Below are 18,883 nucleotides of genomic sequence, written 5' to 3' on the forward strand. Positions count from 1 at the left end.
GCTCCAACCTGTTACCTTTGTGACCGATGCCAGACGAGCCGCCCAGCCCCGCTAGAGGGAATACAGTAATCCCTCGTTTATCGCGGGGGTTACGTTCCGAAAATGACCCGCGATAAGTGAAATCCGCGAAATAGAAAACTTCTTTTTTTTTTACAATTAGCAACTATTACATGTATACAAATACAGTGACTCACGTGTAGGCCGTTTCACTGCTCTTCAGACTGGGCCGCTGCATCCTGACTGCGCTCTGCAGTGTTCTCTTCTTCTGAAGCCCGCGGTGCAGGTGTGTTTGTTCGGGAGAAGAGCATAGTGATAGGCAGCTGTTGTCGCTCTTTTTTCTTCTTTGCAAAAAGATCCTTGTACACCGACATGCCACCATCGATTACGTTGGAGAACTGTAATGAACGGCTCATCAAAGGGTCCCATTCCTCAGCTACTCGCTTAAGTTCAGTGGCCATTCGCACCATGGTTGCTAAGCGACCAAGCGTTAGTCCTTCCTTCCTTCCTGGCCAACTTAATGTAAATTTGCCAAGCTGTTTTATGTACGTACACATAACTGCACGAGACGACAAAATGATAGCACAATTCGTAGCATGTTTTGATACAAGAAGCGGGAGTGAGTTTTTAGCGAATCAGAATGCAGAGCACAATGCACCAAAAAAAAATAAAAAATGCATTATGAAAATCCGCGAAATAGCGAATCCGCGATAAGTGAACCGCGAAGTGGCGAGGGATCACTGTACAGGTATTGGTTGAGCACATAGCAGTAGGCGGTGCCCGCTTTGAATATTGGTGAGTCTGTCTGTCAATCTGTGATTGACTCAGGGGAGAAGTCTTTCAGTGGTCTACATAAATAGAAATACAAAACTTTGTGAATGAAAATGCCTAGTGCTGTGTTTGTCATAATAAAAAATAAAAAAACTGCTAAGAAAGAGGTAAGCTAATGCAGAAACAAACGAAACGCATCACAACTTGTGGCATGAATCAGTTTGCGCTCCTCAAATTCCAACCGTCCCATACCAAACCGACCAGTGTCTAGGCCGGGGAAAGGGTAACCGTTCCACTTGATCTACCAGATCCCCTGCAGAGGGCGCCTTTAGCACACATTATGACAGATTATTGGCAATTAGAACAGAGGCCTAGGGGACAGTTTGTTCTACTAATTTGAATCAACCCCTGAAATGGCCACGAGAGTATTCGACTCTTTTCCCCATAGAAAATTCTCAACACAAATTACATATTTTCTTATTTTGAAAAAATACTTGTTCTCACTCATTGTGGTGCCAAAACCTGTGAATTCAAGCAGTGTTCATATTTTTGGATGACATTTTTAATTGCAGCCTATTGTGTTGCACACACCAATTTCAAACAATGTAGGTTAATATTGACTATGTTGATGAATAAATATTGGCTATGCGTTGCCAAAGCTACCCTGTCTCCCCCCTGTTAGTGAATAATAACCTACTATAGGCGTTCTTTGACCATTGTGTTGTAGGCTAGTCCACCACCACACCCACTTCCCAACTCCACCAAACTCTTTCCCTCACACACGCACTTCTCTCTCCAGCACTCAGCTTTGACAGCCCGCTCCATACATCAGTCGGTCCGGGAATGGGATCATCATTAGTGAGTGCGAAGAAAAACTTCCAGTTCTTCCGATTCTACGCTCTCCAAAGACTACTCTTCAAACTGCGGGGATAGCTTCGAGATAAAGCGATAGCGACTGTTAGAAGTATATATTACAGCGTTTCAAGTTGATGAAAGGAGAGGTAACTTTACGCACTGTGGGACGACAAAGAGAAGTGGGTCAAGCGACAAATGGGGTGAAGTTTGGAGTTTAAATTATGTGAGAACATTTACTACTGAATTTATGGGGTAGAAATCATTATGAATAATTTGTTGAAATAAATTAACATCACAAAAGGGGTCATTCGGATAAGATATCAGGCGCGCGGCGCGTAAACGTAGGCCTATGTGGTCGTGGATGAATGTGCTTGGAAAGTTTTATGTAGGCTAACCAACTATTCTCTGTGTCTCGATTGCGGATGATTTATAAACATTAAGACTAAGTAGGCCTAAGGGAGTGTTATATTAGGATAAGTTTGGAGCCAAAGCTAGAAACCAAAAAACTGCCACTGATCGTAACCAGCCATGGCAAAGTGGTTTAGTTCCGCCATCAATCTGAAGAACGGAACCGAACGGGTCCGCTCCGCCTCGGAGTCCGGCACTCAACCCCGAACCAGACACGGGTTAACACCGGGGACCAGTCTGAAGGGGAACCGGGTCAAGGAAAGTGCTGGAGGGATGGGCTCTATACTGACCGGAAGAAACCGGAAAAACTCGGCCATCGAACTGGGTCGGAACGGCTCGGGTACTGGCGGGAACTCGTTTAAGGACGGTAAGATCTGGGACAGTCTCATCCCTGGGAAGAGTAGGAAGAATTCCAAGCTCGAGGTGGGGGCATCTGAGGAGCATCGGCCCACCAGAACATCCAGTTTGGCGCATGCGTGCATCAGCAGGATGATCAAGGTGGACAAACAGGACAAGGGTCCCAAACATAGCGGTACAGGTGAACAGGTGGGATCCGAAAACGAGAGGGGGAAGGTGGACATCAAAACAACGATGGTGAGTGGCGCAGATTTGGTACTGACATCTTTGTCAACAGTCTTAGATTGAACAAACAAAAATGAAAAAGGCATTTAGTAGTAACAATATATGCTATAATGGTATAATTAGCCCTACAGTGTTATTAGGCTTACTGTAATTCACATTTGATCCTGTTGTTTATTGTCATATGTGTATGGAAGCATATGGAAGCTCGTTCCCGCCACCCAAGTTATGAGATAGTAAGTCATAATTACGTAATAGCATGTTGTGTATGGCCAATATACCACGGTGAACTGTAGTATGGTCTGATATACTACAGCTTTCAGCCAATCAGCATTCAGGACTCGAACCAACAGGTTTATAAAATGAAATAATGCACGCCCTAGAATGCCCTTCAAGCCAATCAGAAACATGTATTCGACAACGCCATGGTATAACTCATGTTTGACTATGTTTGAGCTGCTTTTGAAAGCAAAAGTCGAATTGAAAACATTATTGGCATTGTTGATTTAGATTTTCATAATGGCTATGATGGGAATGGTATCCATTTATTTAACTTCAGTGGATGTTGAACACATTTCTAGCAGTAAATGTGTTAAATTATAGCCATGGTATGAAAGGGATAATCAACTCGGGGCTCTATACGTTCTCGGGAAATAATCTAACTCCGTCGTGGAAGGCTAGTGCGTCGTGGAAGGCTAGTGCGTCGTGGAAGGCTAGTGCGTCGTGGAAGGCTAATGCGTCGTGGAAGGCTAGTGCGTCGTGGAAGGCTAGTGCGTCGTGGAAGGCTAATGCGTCGTGGAAGGCTAGTGCGTCGTGGAAGGCTAGTGCGTCGTGGAAGGCTAATGCGTCGTGGAAGGCTAGTGCGTCGTGGAAGGCTAGTGCGTCGTGGAAGGCTAATGCGTCGTGGAAGGCTAGTGCGTCGTGGAAGGCTAGTGCGTCGTGGAAGGCTAGTGCGTCGTGGAAGGCTAGTGCGTCGTGGAACACACCTTCCACGTTGTTCATTATTTTCTATACAACGCATAGCCCCACGTTGATTATCCCTTACATACGTAACGTAAGTCATAATTATGAGATAGTAAATCCGAATAATGAGATACTAAGTCATAATTATGAGGTAGTCATTCATTATTATGAGATATGTAAATTATAATTATGAGATGATAATTCTGGATCATGGACATTGAATAGTCCTGCAGGTCACGACCCCTTTTAAAAGGGAAATCTGTGATTCAAACATTAACAAAGCGTACTCCCCGCCACTTAATTGGTAAACAGCTGAGGAATGGGGCATGTGAAATGTAACAAATCTTAAATAAATAGATGCAAGGACTCTCACACACAGATGTAGGATCTTCATTTGATCCTGTATGCTACAGCAGGAATAGAATCCTGCAGCAACAGGAAATGTGAATTATTATGTGGATTATAATTCATGGCCATTTTTTGTAGGGGTAGATACATTTTTCATTATGGCAAATCAAGTCTGATATTTTAAAGTGGAAATTACAAACTTTAGAAGCCTTTTTAATCCTCAAATAGACTACAAGTTTGCCACTTAGTATTCAAAGCAACAAAATTTACCAAATTAAGATCCTACATCTGTATGGATGCAAGAACTGACCATCCGTGTTTTGAACCTATACAGTGTTTGTTTACAATTACGTTGTTTACAAACAATGGAGTAACACACGTTTATATTTCTGGTTCTGATGGGGTAAAACCATTGCTCATGAGGAATTTCTAAGTTACATTCTTCAAGAATCAATGGCTATATATAAGTAATTAATTAATTTAATTAAACAGGCACCAACTCACAACAACAAAACTCTTCAGTCCATTAATTTGGAACAATATCACCACAAAATCTCTCTCTCTCTCTCTCTCTCTCTCTCTCTCTCTCTCTCTCTCTCTCTCTCTCTCTCTCTCTCTCTCTCTCTCTCTCTCTCTCTCTCTCTCTCTCTCTCTCTCTCTCTCTCTCTCTCTCTCTCTCTCTCTCTCTCTCTCTCTCTCACACACACACACACACACACACATACATACACACACACACACACACACACACACACACACACATACACACACACACACACACACACAAAATCTGTGATTCACGTAATACAGATCGCCTAAACGTATCTCCTAATAATGACTTACTATCTCAGAATTCTGACTTAGTATCTCCTAATAATGACTTACTATCTCAGAATTCTGACTTAGTATCTCCTAATAATGACTTACTATCTCAGAATTCTGACTTAGTATCGCAATATTATTACTTACTATCTCATGATTATGACATACTGTCTCATAATAACGACTTACTATCTCATAATTATGACCTAGTATATCATTACAATGACTTACTAGCTCATAGTCAGATATTTTTTTTAATTGGGTGGCGGGAACGAGCTTCCATACATATATGTATGCACTGATATAAAGAAAGAACTGTAGCTCGGACAGTTGTGATCAGTCTCTCTCTCCCACCTCAGCCTTTGTCTCTACTTCTCCCTCCCCCTCCTGTCTCTCTTTCCTCACCACACAATGCACTGTGCTTTTATAACCCGCTGCATTCATGCCACAGCACTCGGGACCAGCTGTACAAAAAACACACAATGAGACCTAACCTCATTCCCCAGTCTGTCTTCCTGTGTCCCTTCCCCTCCTTTTCCCCTAACTGCTGTCACACGCACACGCACATGCACGCACGCACGCACGCACGCACGCACACACACACACACACACACACACACACACACACACACACACACACACACACACACACACACACACACACACACACACACTGTACCTCTTTCTCCTCCTATATTTCTTCCCCCAGTGAAGGCTATGTCTGAGGCATCACCTAACACTGTGGTGACTGTAGCTCTCCCACTGGTAGCTCAGATCACTGTGGCTCCGCTTTGATGAAGATCATACAGGCAGTCAGACAGACACGTAAACACTGAACACACAGAGCCATGGGAGGGAAGACACACACAGAGCACAGAGCAGGGGAGATTCCCCAAGAAACATTCCCAGATCGTCAAGGGGACGTTTCCATACCAACTAGACTGTTCCAGGTTAATTACATAGGTTATTGCAATTACTCTGGCAGAAGGCCTACAGTATAGTACTGTGAAGGTTAGGTAGAGTATTTAACAACTTCTCTCCCGCTGTGTAGCTGATTATTCTGGAGGACTATGCTGACCCGTTTGACGCAGAGAAAACGAGGGAGCAGAGGGAGGCGGAGAGGGAGGGAGAGAACGATGGATACATGGAGCCCTATGACGCCCAGGTTATCATCACAGGTCAGTAAGGTCAGGGGTCAGATCTTGTCCTGGAGAGCTACAGGGAGTCCAGGCTTTTGTTCCAGCACAGCGCTGATACACACTGGCTCAGTTAATCAACTAATCACAGAGACCTTGATTAGTGGGATCAGGGCTGGAGTTAGTGCTGGGCTGGAACAAAAGCCTGCACTCCCTGCAGCTCTCCAGAATCAAGGTTGTAGACTGCTGCTGTAAAAAAGGTTTTTAAAGGATCGGACTAGAACGAGACCCTCCGCTCTCTCTCCCCTGACTTCCTCCCTACTGGCGGTTGCTATGGGAATGGTGTTGTGCTGCGACAATGGGTGCAGCTTCCTCTTGGATTTCCTGTCTCCTGCCTCTGTTTCCATTCTCTGGAAAGGAAGTTACCTCCAGTTTCTTCCCCCCACCCCTTCCATATTACTTTACTTTTGTGTGAAAAGAACCAAAAGACCCCCCCCACCTCCTATCCCCCTCCTCCTGGTCTCACCCAATCACTTCCCAGAATTCAGGAAGAGGTCCGTTCTGTCATCCAATCAGGCGCTGTGTTGACCTTTCTTCCCATAGCTCCATTGTTTAGTCACACAATAGCCCAGACACACAGTCTACCTGACGGCCTCCACAGACATGTCTGACCACATCACAAGCTACGAAGCTTTGTGTTATACTCTTAGAAATAGGGGTTCCAAAAGGTTTCTTCGGCTGTCCCCATAGGAGAACCATTTTTGGTTCCAGGTAGAACCCTTCCTGATCAAGGCAGTACTATTTTGGGTTCCATGTAGAACCCTCTGTGTAAAAGGTTCTACCTGGAACCAAAAAGGGTTCTTCTAAGGGTTTTCCTATGGGGACAGCCGAATAACCCTTTTAGGTTCTAGATGGCATAGTTTTTTCAAACAGTGTACAACTGAACAATGGATCACAATCATGTCACATTAGCAGTAATGTTGCAATGGCAGAGTTGGGGGTTTGATATCCACATGGGCCAAACAGGCCTACCAAATAATGACCATGTTATTGTTCTTATGACTTTGTAGGTATTCGTAGGCGGGGCTCCAAGGACCTGCTGAAGGTGTGTGTGCTGCTTCCCAAGGGAGATGGAGAAGGGGGCAAGCCCGCACCCCCCCAAATCTACGACACTCCCTACGAGGGGCTGCTGGAGACGGATGGGGAGGCAGGAGGGGTGTGGATCCCTGTGACACGGCCGGAGTCTGATCCTCGCCCCCCTGGAGAGTATGAACATCCTTGGGAGTGGAGGAAGGAGGACATCGTCAGAGCACTGACAGGTAGATAGATATATGTTTTCCAGAGGGAGGGAGGTAAAGGGAGGGAAGGAGGGAGGTAGAGAGAGGGAAGGAGAGGGAACATATTGGACACAACAATGATACACAAACATACACAGTTCTCTGTCTCTCTGTCTCTCCAGCCCAGTTTAAGAAGGGAATGAGCAGTTTTCCCCCTAAAGAGGAACCTCCTCCACCCATCAGACAGCAGACTCTCAGTCATCAGCAGACCCTCAGACAGAAGACCTGGAACAAGAAAGTCCTCGTCCCCTCTCCCTCCTCCCCTACTTCCCCCATTCTCAAACTCTCTCCTCCCTCACCTCTCTCTCATTCCTCTCCCCCCTCTCCCACCTCTCACTCTTCTCCCACTCCCAAACATGCCCCATCCTCTTCTCCTCCCTCCACCACCTCCACACCCAACGTAGAGACAGCCAAAGTGGACCCCACCCTGCCCCTGGAGAAACAGAGGTAAGGGAAGAGGAGAGGGAGAAGGGAGAGGCTGGATGGGGGGGATTGAGATACACTATATATACAGCAGTATGTGGACACCCATTCAAATTAGTGGATTCGGCTATTTCAGCCACACCTGTTGCTGACAGCTGTATACATTTGAGCACAAAGCCATGCAATCTCCATATAGACAAACATTGGCAGTAGAATGTCTTACTCAGTTACTTTCAACGTGGCACTGCATCAAATCAAATCTTATTGTTCACATACACATATTTAGCAGATGTTATTGGTCACATACACATATTTAGCAGATGCTATTGCAGGTGTAGTGAAATGCTTGTGTTCCTAGCTCCAACAGTGCAGTAGTATCTAACACTTCATAATACACACAAATCTAAAAGTAAAGAATGGAATTAATAAATATATAAATATTAGGACGAGCAATGTCGGAGTGGCATTGACTAAAATACAGTAGAATACAGTATATACATAAGAGATGAGTAAAGTAGTATGTCAACATTATTAAAGTGACCAGTGATTCCATGTCTACAGTATGTACATAGGGCAGCAGCCTCTAAGGTGCAGGGTTGAGTAACCAGGTGGTAACCGGCTAGTCATAGGATGCCACCTTTCCAACAAGTCAGTTCGTCAAATTTCTGCCCTGCTACAGCTGCCCCGGTCAACTGTAAGTGCTGTTATTGTGAAGTGGAAACGTCTAGAAGCAACAACAGCTCAGCCGTGAAGTGGTAGGCCATGCAAGCTGAAGTGCTGTAGGGCATAACGCCTAAAAATCGTCTGTCCTCGGTTGCAACACTTACTACTGAGTTCCAAATTGCCTGTGGAAGCAACATCAGCACAAGAACGGTTTGTGGACTCTGGAGCAGTGGAAACGTGTTCTCTGTAGTGATGAATCACGCTTCACCATCTGGCAGTCCAACGGACTAATCTTGGTTTGGCGGATGCCAGGAGAACGCTACCTGCCCCAATGCATAGTGCCAACTGTAAAGGTTGGTGTTGGAGGAATAATGTTCTGGGACTGTTTTTCATGGTTCAGGCTAGGCCCCTTAGTTCCAGTGAAGGGAAATCTTAACACTACAACATACAATGACATTCTAGACGATTCTGTGCTTCCAACTTTGTGGCAACAGTTTGGGGAAGGCCCTTTCCTGTTTCAGCATGACAATGCCTGTAAGGGGGTGAGTGACTGGTTGCCGGGAAGTCAGGCGCAGGAGATCAGAGATGGGTGATAACAGGAGAACTTTAATATACCCCCTGGCCCAAAGGCACAGGCGAGGCAGCACAAAGCACAACCACAGTAACATGAACCGGATAAACAAAACAAACAAACCTAGGTTTAAAACAAACCTAGCGCAAGCCAGCCTGTAGCGTAACACCCTACACAAAGAACAATTCCACACACAGAAATGTGGGAAACAGAGGGTAATATACATTTAGTCTGATGAGGGAATGTGAACCAGGTGTGCGGGAAAACAAGACAAAACAAATGGAAAATGAAAGGAGCGGCGATGGCTAGAAGACCGGTGATGTCGACAGCCTAAACGCCGCCCGAACAAGGAGAGGGACCGACTTCGGCGGAAGTCGTGACAATGCCCCTGTGCAGAAAGCGAAGTCCATACAGAAATGGTTTGTCGAGATCCGTGTGGAATATCTTGACTGGCCTGCACAGAGCCCTGACCTCAACCCCATCTAACACCTTTGGTATGAATTAGAATGGCGACTGCAAGCCAGGCCTAATTGCCCAACATCAGTGCCCGACCTCACTAATGCTCTTGTGGCTGAATGGAAGCAAGTCCCCACAGCAATGTCCCAACATCTAGTGGAAAGCCTTCCCAGAAGAGTGGAGGCTGTTATAGCAGTAAAGGGGGGACCAACTCTATATTAATGCCCATGATTTTGGAATGAGATGTTTGACGAGCAGGTATACACATACTGTTGGTCATGTAGTGTAGCATGATGCCGCCACCACCATGCTTGGAAATATGAAGAGTGGTACTCAGTGATGTCTTGTGTTGGATTTGCCCCAAACAAAATGCTTTGTATACAAGTTCATTTCTTTGCCAAATTTCTGGCAGTTTTACTTCTTGCCTTATTGCAAACAGGATGCATGTTTTGGAATATTTTTGTTCTGTACAGGCTTCCTTCTTTTCACTCTGCCAGGTTTGTATTGTGGAGCAACTACAATATTGTTGATCCATCCTCAGTTTTCTCTTATCACAGCCAATAAACAATGCAACTTTTTTAGTCACTGTTGGCATCATGGGGAAATCCCTGAGGGTTTTCCTTCCTTTCCAGCAACTGAGTTAGGAAGTACACCTGAATCTTTGTAATGACTGGGTGTATTGATACACCATTCAAAGTGTAATTAATAACTTCACCATGCTCAAAGGAATATTCAATGTCTGCTTTGTTTATTTTTACCCATCTACCACTAGGTGCCCTTTGCGAGGCATTGGAAAACCTCCCTGGGCTTTGTAGTTGAATCTGTGTTTGAAACTCACTGCTCTACCGAGGGACCTTACAGATAATTGTATGTGTGGTGTACAGAGATCAGTTAATCATTAAAAAACACTATTATTGCACACAGATGGAGTCCATGCAACTTATTATGTGACTTGTTAAGCAGATTTTACTCCTGAATTTATTTAGGCTTGCCATTAAAAAAATGGCCCCCTAACCTTCAATATGACATTCATCCCCATCCATTCTACTGCTCTGAAGCTCTAAACATGGTATGTATGTTTGTTTCTCCCTCTCTTCTCCCCCCCCCCTAGCTGGTACCATGGCAGTGTGAGTCGCCAGCAGGCAGAGGCTCAGCTCCAGCGCTGCAGGGATGCTAGCTTCCTGGTTAGAGACAGCGAATCAGGGACTAGCAAATACTCCATCGCGCTCAAGTGAGTGTGTTTGTGTGTGTGTTACACTTATCACTCTTCAGTGAGCACTCATCATTAACCACTTTACACACCACAGACATGGAGGGTGAGCAGTGTTGGAATAACTAAGCCCCTAACCCTTTGCTACAGTACAGACATCCAGACTGTATCCTCTAGTTATGTAGCTATAGCTCCGCATCCCCCCTGTTACTGAAGTATTATGGTTGTTCTCAATTCAATTCAATTCAATTCAAGGGGCTTTATTGGCATGGGAAACATGTGTTAACATTGCCAAAGCAAGTGAGGTAGATAATATACAGAAGTCAAATAAACAATAAAAATGAACAGTAAACATTACACATACAGAAGTTTCAAAACAATAAAGACATTACAAATGTCATATTATATATATGCAGTGTTGTAACAATGTACAAATGGTTAAAGCACACAAGTTAAAATAAATAAACATAAATATGGGTTGTATTTACAATGGTGTTTGTTCTTCACTGGTTGCCCTTTTCTTGTGGCAACAGGTCACAAATCTTGCTGCTGTGATGGCACACTGTGGAATTTCACCCAGTAGATATGGGAGTTTATCAAAATTGGATTTGTTTTCGAATTCTTTGTGGATCTGTGTAATCTGAGGGAAATATGTCTCTCTAATATGGTCATACATTGGGCAGGAGGTTAGGAAGTGCAGCTCAGTTTCCACCTCATTTTGTGGGCAGTGAGCACATAGCCTGTCTTCTCTTGAGAGCCATGTCTGCCTACGGCGGCCTTTCTCAATAGCAAGGCTATGCTCACTGAGTCTGTACATAGTCAAAGCTTTCCTTAAGTTTGGGTCAGTCACAGTGGTTAGGTATTCTGCCACTGTATACTCTCTGTTTAGGGCCAAATAGCATTCTAGTTTGCTCAGTTTTTTTGTTAATTCTTTCCAATGTGTCAAGTAATTATCTTTTTGTTTTCTCATGATTTGGTTGGGTCTAATTGTGCTGTTGTCCTGGGGCTCTGTGGGGTGTGTTTGTGTTTGTGAACAGAGCCCTAGGACCAGCTTGCTTAGGGGACTCTTCTCCAGGTTCATCTCTCTGTAGGTGATGGCTTTGTTATGGAAGGTTTGGGAATCGCTTCCTTTTAGGTGGTTGTAGAATTTAACGGCTCTTTTCTGGATTTTGATAATTAGTGGGTATCGGCCTAATTCTGCTCTGCATGCATTATTTGGTGTTCTACGTTGTACACGGAGGATATTTTTGCAGAATTCTGCATGCAGAGTCTCAATTTGGTGTTTGTCCCATTTTGTGAAATCTTGGTTGGTGAGCGGACCCCAGACCTCACAACCATAAAGGGCAATGGGCTCTATGACTGATTCAAGTATTTTTAGCCAGATCCTAATTGGTATGTTGAAATTTATGTTCCTTTTGATGGCATAGAATGCCCTTCTTGCCTTGTCTCTCAGATCGTTCACAGCTCTGTGGAAGCTACCTGTGGTGCTGATGTTTAGGCCGAGGTATGTATAGTTTTTTGTGTGCTCTAGGGCAACGGTGTCTAGATGGAATTTGTGGTCCTGGCGACTGGACCTTTTTTGGAACACCATTATTTTGGTCTTACTGAGATTTACTGTCAGGGCCCAGGTCTGACAGAATCTGTGCAGAAGATCTAGGTGCTGCTGTAGGCCCTCCTTGGTTGGTGACAGAAGCACCAGATCATCAGCAAACAGTAGACATTTGACTTCGGATTCTAGTAGGGTGAGACCGGGTGCTGCAGACTGTTCTAGTGCCCGCGCCAATTCGTTGATATATATGTTGAAGAGGGTGGGGCTTAAGCTGCATCCCTGTCTCACCCCACGACCCTGTGTGAAGAAATGTGTGTGTTTTTTGCCAATTTTAACCGCACACTTGTTGTTTGTGTACATGGATTTTATGATGTCGTATGTTTTACCCCCAACACCACTTTCCATCAATTTGTATAGCAGACCCTCATGCCAAATTGAGTCGAAGGCTTTTTTGAAATCAACAAAGCATGAGAAGACTTTGCCTTTGTTTTGGTTTGTTTGGTTGTCAATTAGGGTGTGTAGGGTGAATACATGGTCTGTTGTACGGTAATTTGGTAAAAAGCCAATTTGACATTTGCTCAGTACATTGTTTTCATTGAGGAAATGTACGAGTCTGCTGTTAATGATAATGCAGAGTATTTTCCCAAGGTTACTGTTGACGCATATTCCACGGTAGTTATTGGGGTCAAATTTGTCTCCACTTTTGTGGATTGGGGTGATCAGTCCTTGGTTCCAAATATTGGGGAAGATGCCAGAGCTAAGGACGATGTTAAAGAGTTTTAATATAGCCAATTGGAATTTGTTGTCTGTATATTTGATCATTTCATTAAGGATACCATCAACACCACAGGCCTTTTTGGGTTGGAGGGTTTTTATTTTGTCCTGTAACTCATTCAAGGTAATTGGAGAATCCAGTGGGTTCTGGTAGTCTTTAATAGTTGATTCTAGGATTTGTATTTGATCATGTATATGTTTTTGCTCTTTATTCTTTGTTATAGAGCCAAAAAGATTGGAGAAGTGGTTTACCCATACATCTCCATTTTGGATAGATAATTCTTCGTGTTGTTGTTTGTTTAGTGTTTTCCAATTTTCCCAGAATTGGTTAGAGTCTATGGATTCTTCAATTACATTGAGCTGATTTCTGACGTGCTGTTCCTTCTTTTTCCGTAGTGTATTTCTGTATTGTTTTAGTGATTCACCATAGTGAAGGCGTAGACTCAGGTTTTCCGGGTCTCTATGTTTTTGGTTGGACAGGTTTCTCAATTTATTTCTTAGATTTTTGCATTCTTTATCAAACCATTCGTCATTGTTGTTCATTTTCTTCGGTTTTCTATTTGAGATTTTTAGATTTGATAGGGAAGCTGAGAGGTCAAATATACTGTTAAGATTTTCTACTGCCAAGTTTACACCTTCACTATTGCAGTGGAACGTTTTACCCAGGAAGTTGTCTAAAAGGGATTGAATTTGCTGTTGCCTAATTGTTTTTTGGTAGGTTTCCAAACTGCATTCCTTCCATCTATAGCATTTCTTAATGTTACTCAGTTCCTTTGGCTTTGATGCCTCATGATTGAGTATTGCTCTGTTCAAGTAGACTGTGATTTTGCTGTGGTCTGATAGGGGTGTCAGTGGGCTGACTGTGAATGCTCTGAGAGACTCTGGGTTGAGGTCAGTGATAAAGTAGTCTACAGTGCTACTGCCAAGAGATGAGCTATAGGTGTACCTACCATAGGAGTCCCCTCGAAGCCTACCATTGACTATGTACATACCCAGCGTGCGACAGAGCTGCAGGAGTTGTGACCCGTTTTTGTTGGTTATGTTGTCATAGTTGTGCCTAGGTGGGCATATGGGGGAGGGAATGCTGTCACCTCCAGGTAGGTGTTTGTCCCCCTGTGTGCTGAGGGTGTCAGGTTCCTGTCCAGTTCTGGCATTTAGGTCGCCACAGACTAATACATGTCCCTGGGCCTGGAAATGATTGATTTCCCCCTCCAGGATGGAGAAGCTGTCTTCATTAAAGTATGGGGATTCTAGTGGGGGGATATAGGTAGCACACAGGAGGACATTTTTCTCTGTTAAGATAATTTCCTTTTGAATTTCTAGCCAAATGTAAAATGTTCCTGTTTTGATTAATTTAATGGAGTGAGTTAGGTCTGCTCTATACCAAATTAGCATTCCCCCTGAGTCCCTTCCCTGTTTCACACCTGGTAGTTTGGTGGATGGGACTACCAGCTCTCTGTAACCTAGAGGGCAACCAGTGGGTCCGTCTCCTCTATACCATGTTTCTTGCAGGATGACAATGTCTGCATTACCGATTTCTTTGGTGAAGTCCGGGTTCCTGCTCTTTAGGCCAAAGGCAGATGACCTCAGGCCTTGGATATTCCAGGATGATATAGTGAAGGCTTTTTGTTCCATAAAGTGTCCAAAGTTGTTGGTCGGTGTTTGGCCTCAGGCCAGTAAGTGTGAGCAGAGCCTGCTGAGCATCTGGTACATGCCGTTGGCTTGGGCGAGTGTAAGAGTGGGGGTTGGGCCTGTTTGCCCGCTCACTACCTGGGCGTATGTGTGACTTCCATGTTGATGCCCTCTTTGCGGGGGTGGGGTGCATGGGGTGGGCAGGAGTGGCATGGGTCTGATCTGAGGGGGCCTAAATTGGGTGTGGGCATGGTTGATGTGGGGGGGGTGTGTAGGTCCAGGGGGGGGTCCTGGAGGTCTTGGAGGGTGTCTCGCTGGTCTGGGTGGGGTGTCTATTGATCTGTTGCTCCTGTGTGAAGTGTTGGGGCTTCGTTTGAGAGCGATGTCCTTTAGAGTCCGGGCAAAGGTGGGCACTGCTGCCTTGGAGAGGTGGACCTGGTCATAGAGGCTGTTCAAGTCCAGGGTGGAGTGGTGTGCCAGAAAAACATTTGGTTTTGAGGCACAGTCACGGGAAATGCTTGCGTTTACCCGCTGTATTGTAGCAGGGTGGAAGTCTTTTCGTGGTAGCAGGGTGGAGATAACCACTTGTGCGTTGGGGAAAGTAGAAGAAGCTTTTTCAATCACTCCCTTCAGTGCTGTGGCCACCCTTTCCTGCTGTGCTCTCAGGTCGTTTGTGCCTGTGTGTATTATTATGTGGCTAGGTGAGCCTAGTTTGTCCTCAGACAGAAGGTCTAGGGCGCGCTGGGTGTTTGGACACCAGAGTTTAGACACACTGTGTTTGGGAAAAAGTTTTTTTTCTTCTATATATTTCCCATTTGAGTCCATAAGAAGGACAATCTGTGTCTTGTGTTTGTCCTCAGTGGGTGTGGGGGGGTTGTCAGGAGGGCTATCAGGGTGGCTGACAGGGGGGGTGCTCAGAGGGGGTGAGAGCTGCTGGGCTTGGGGTTTTTCTTTTGTCTGTTCTGTTGTGGTGTCGTTTCTATGGTCAGGGTCTGGTGTGGACTGTTCTGCTGTGGTGTCGAGACTTTTGTCGGGTGCTGAGGTGGGCTGTTCTGCTGGCGTCTCTGTGGGGATGGCCACCTCCCTAGTGGGTTGTTCTCTGTCACATGCCATCCCCCTCAACCTCTCCTCCAGCAGTCTGATCCTCTCCTCCATCCCCCTCTCCCTCTCCTCCTGTAGTCTGATCCTCTCCTCTAGTGCTCTGTTCTTCTCCTGCTCCTGCTCTTTCTCCTGTTGATGTTGTCTCACCACTGTCCATAGTGCAGATATGTCTTTCTCCACCTCCAGCTCTCCAGGTCTGGTTAAGGGGGTGTTGTTGTGCTGGACTGTTGTCTGGGTCTGTGCTGACTGGAGTGTGATCACCTGCTGTTCCAGCTCCACCTGCCTTACCTCCAGCTGGGTGAATTTATCCTTCATTTCAATGAGGGAGAAGTACTCTGTACTGGGAGGTTGACTGTCTGCTGAGGGTTGCTCGTCTGTGGGGTTATATGGTGAAGAGGTTTGGTCTGACCCACTTGGGGTGGGGGTATCTTTATCAAGGGAGAGCTTCTCCTGCTGGGCTAATTCTTTGATTAGGTGAAAGTCCAGCTGAAACTGTTTGTGGTTGCCCTGTACCAATACTGTTCCAGACTTATAGAGATTAATATTAGCTGACTCAGAGTCCTCGTTGTCAAGTATCCTGAGTTTCCACCCCTCGTTAACCCCCCCTCTCTTAACAGAGGGGTAGTGTGCTAATATAGCACTGTGCCATGCCTGGGGATGGTTTGTGTGGAAGATAAGGTTGCTGATGTTCCCATTTTTGTAATAGTCAGCAAAAAGTGTCTCTTGATTTTCCATAAGGAGCTTCATTTTGTGATCTTTTCTTGTCTTATCATTTTTTACATGCACAGGGTACTGTATTTTAATTACTTCTGAACAGCGGGAGGCAGCTTCTAAGGCCTCTCCATTTGGTTGGGGTAGACTATTCGACTCTCCTGCCATTGTTGGGCTAATGGGCTTTGACACCTCTCACTTGACACTTAAGTGCTAGTTGAAGCTGTATCAAGCTTGGCAGAATTATGTTACTATTCAGTCCTTATAAAGTAGTGTCATGTATTTTTCTTCTTGGCTTTTGGAAATCAAATATAGTTTCAGACTAAACATTACTCACTCAGTTCCAGGTTGGGTGGTGTTCTCAGGTTTCTGTTGTTTTCCAGAGAATTTGCTGTATAGAATAATTAATCCTTGGTAGATGTGAACCATTCAGGTGATTCCGTAAATCCTTCCAAAATCAGGTTGTAGGTTTTGAGTTTTGATTTGAAGTGAGGGTTATGTTGTAGAGGGTAGCATCCTGTATATGTTCTTGACAAAAAATCCAAGTTTATCTAACTCTAAATGTATCTTTTTTAAAGAAAATGCAGAAAAATGCAGGAGCTCATCTGACCATGACCTCTCTCTCTCTCTCTCTCTCTCTCTCTCTCTCTCTCTCTCTCTCTCTCTCTCTCTCTCTCTCTCTCTTCTCTCTCTCTCTCTCTCTCTCTCTCTCTCTCTCTCTCTCTCTCTCTCTCTCTCTCTCTCTCTCTCATTCTCTCTCTCCCTCTCTCCCTCTCTCTCTCTCATTCTCTCTCTCTCTCTCTCTCTCTCTCTCTCTCTCTCTCTCTCTCTCTCTCTCTCTCTCAGGACCAGTCAGTGTTGTGTCCATATCATCGTGGCCCAGACTAAGGGCAGTAAGGGTCTGGGTTATACCCTGGACCAGAGTAGCTGTGTGTTCAACAGTATACCAGAGGTGGTGCATCACTACTGTACACACAGACTGCCCTTCACTGGAGCTGAACACATGACCCTGCAACACCCTGTCCCCAGGCCACACTGAACACATTCACACACACCACTGAAAAGGAGTAACAGGTCTCACCCAAACAGCCTGAGAGGTACAGTATCATCTTGAGTTTCTCCAATGCACAACCTAGTGGTCAAACCCTCACACTACATAGCACAGAGAATGTTTCAGGTGGGAATAATGTTCTATACTATATATTATGTCATGTTTCATGTGGACCCAGAAAGAGTGGCTGATGCTTTTGCAGCGTCTAATGGGGAGCCTGATGAATACCAAATGCCAAATGTTCAGCTAGTTAGCCTAAGTACCTGTGTGTGTCGTGTGCTCTGGATAATATTAGGCCTCATTGATTTGATAGCTGTCTGTATTATCATCAGACACATACAGTATGGTGCCTGTTAGACAGCAGTATGATCTGTTTTTGATGTGAATGTATTTGCACATGTGATGGTTTCTGCAATGACCCAGGCTTGTTACTGTAATATCCCAGGCTTGTTACTGTAATAACCCAGGCTTGTTACTGTAATATCCCAGGCTTGTTACTGTAATATCCCAGGCTTGTTACTGTAATAACCCAGGCTTGTTACTGTAATATCCCAGGCTTGTTACTGTAATAACCAAGGAGCCAAAGCTTGGAATTGTAATATCCCAGGCTTGTTAATGTAATAACCCAGGCTTGTTACTGTAATAACCCAGGCGTGTCACTGTAATAACCCAGGCTTGTTAATGTAATAACCCAGGCTTGTTACTGAAATAACCCAGGCTTGTTACTGCAATAACCCAGGATCTTTACTGTAATAACCCAGGCTTGTTACTGTAATAACCCAGGGTGTTACTGTAATAACCCAGACTTGTTCTACAATGTATGAAATACTGTAATGTTGACTGGAATAAAGTGAATGTGCATTTAGTTTCCTCTGTTTTTTAGATAAAGCCAAATTAATAATTATGACACACAGACACACACACACACGCACACACACACACACGCACACACACACACACACACACACACACACGTACACACAAACACACATGTACACACAAACACAAACACGCACACACACAAACACACACACACACACACAAGCACACAGATGCGCGCACACACACAGATCAGAACAGAAACACATATGAATATGGGTGATGATTGCCCCGTGATGAGAGTGAGAAGCTAACTACAGGATGTGTGAGCTGAGCTCCTCTTTAACCGCAGAGCCATTGACCTGGGTAGTAAATCAATTAGATTTAGACACTACACAGGAACATACAGACAGAGAGAGAGAGAAACATACACTTACAAATGTACAGGCACACCTCATGTTTACACCATGCACACATAAGTTGAGTACACACAAAACCACTTTCATTCACATGGCAGGCTTTTTAAAAAGCCACAAACAACAATCTCCTTTTGAAAATAATAGGCTTCATCACACATGTGGCTACCAGACGAGCTAAAGGACTTCTATGCGCGCTTCAAGCCAAGCAACACTGAAGCATGCATGAGAGCACAAGCTGTTCCGGACAACAGTGTGATCACGATCTCCTTAGCCAATGTGAGTAAGACC

The 18,883-nt window shown here is 44.7% G+C and overlaps 1 protein-coding gene across 1 annotated transcript; it reads left to right on the top strand.

Moving 5' to 3' along the window:
- The first annotated feature begins 4 nt into the window (after positions 1-4).
- LOC139572764 (SH2 domain-containing adapter protein E-like) lies at positions 5-18,222 on the top strand. The gene is made up of 6 exons (XM_071395521.1): positions 5-2,625; positions 5,795-5,921; positions 6,950-7,198; positions 7,339-7,663; positions 10,441-10,560; positions 17,153-18,222. Exons 1-6 carry the CDS (start codon positions 2,152-2,154, stop codon positions 17,343-17,345), a joined length of 1,488 nt encoding a protein of 495 aa, XP_071251622.1. The 5' UTR covers positions 5-2,151; the 3' UTR covers positions 17,346-18,222.
- Positions 18,223-18,883: the final 661 nt, after the last annotated feature.

Source organism: Salvelinus alpinus, chromosome 4, assembly GCF_045679555.1.
Source record: "Salvelinus alpinus chromosome 4, SLU_Salpinus.1, whole genome shotgun sequence".
Taxonomy (NCBI): Eukaryota; Metazoa; Chordata; class Actinopteri; order Salmoniformes; family Salmonidae; genus Salvelinus; species Salvelinus alpinus.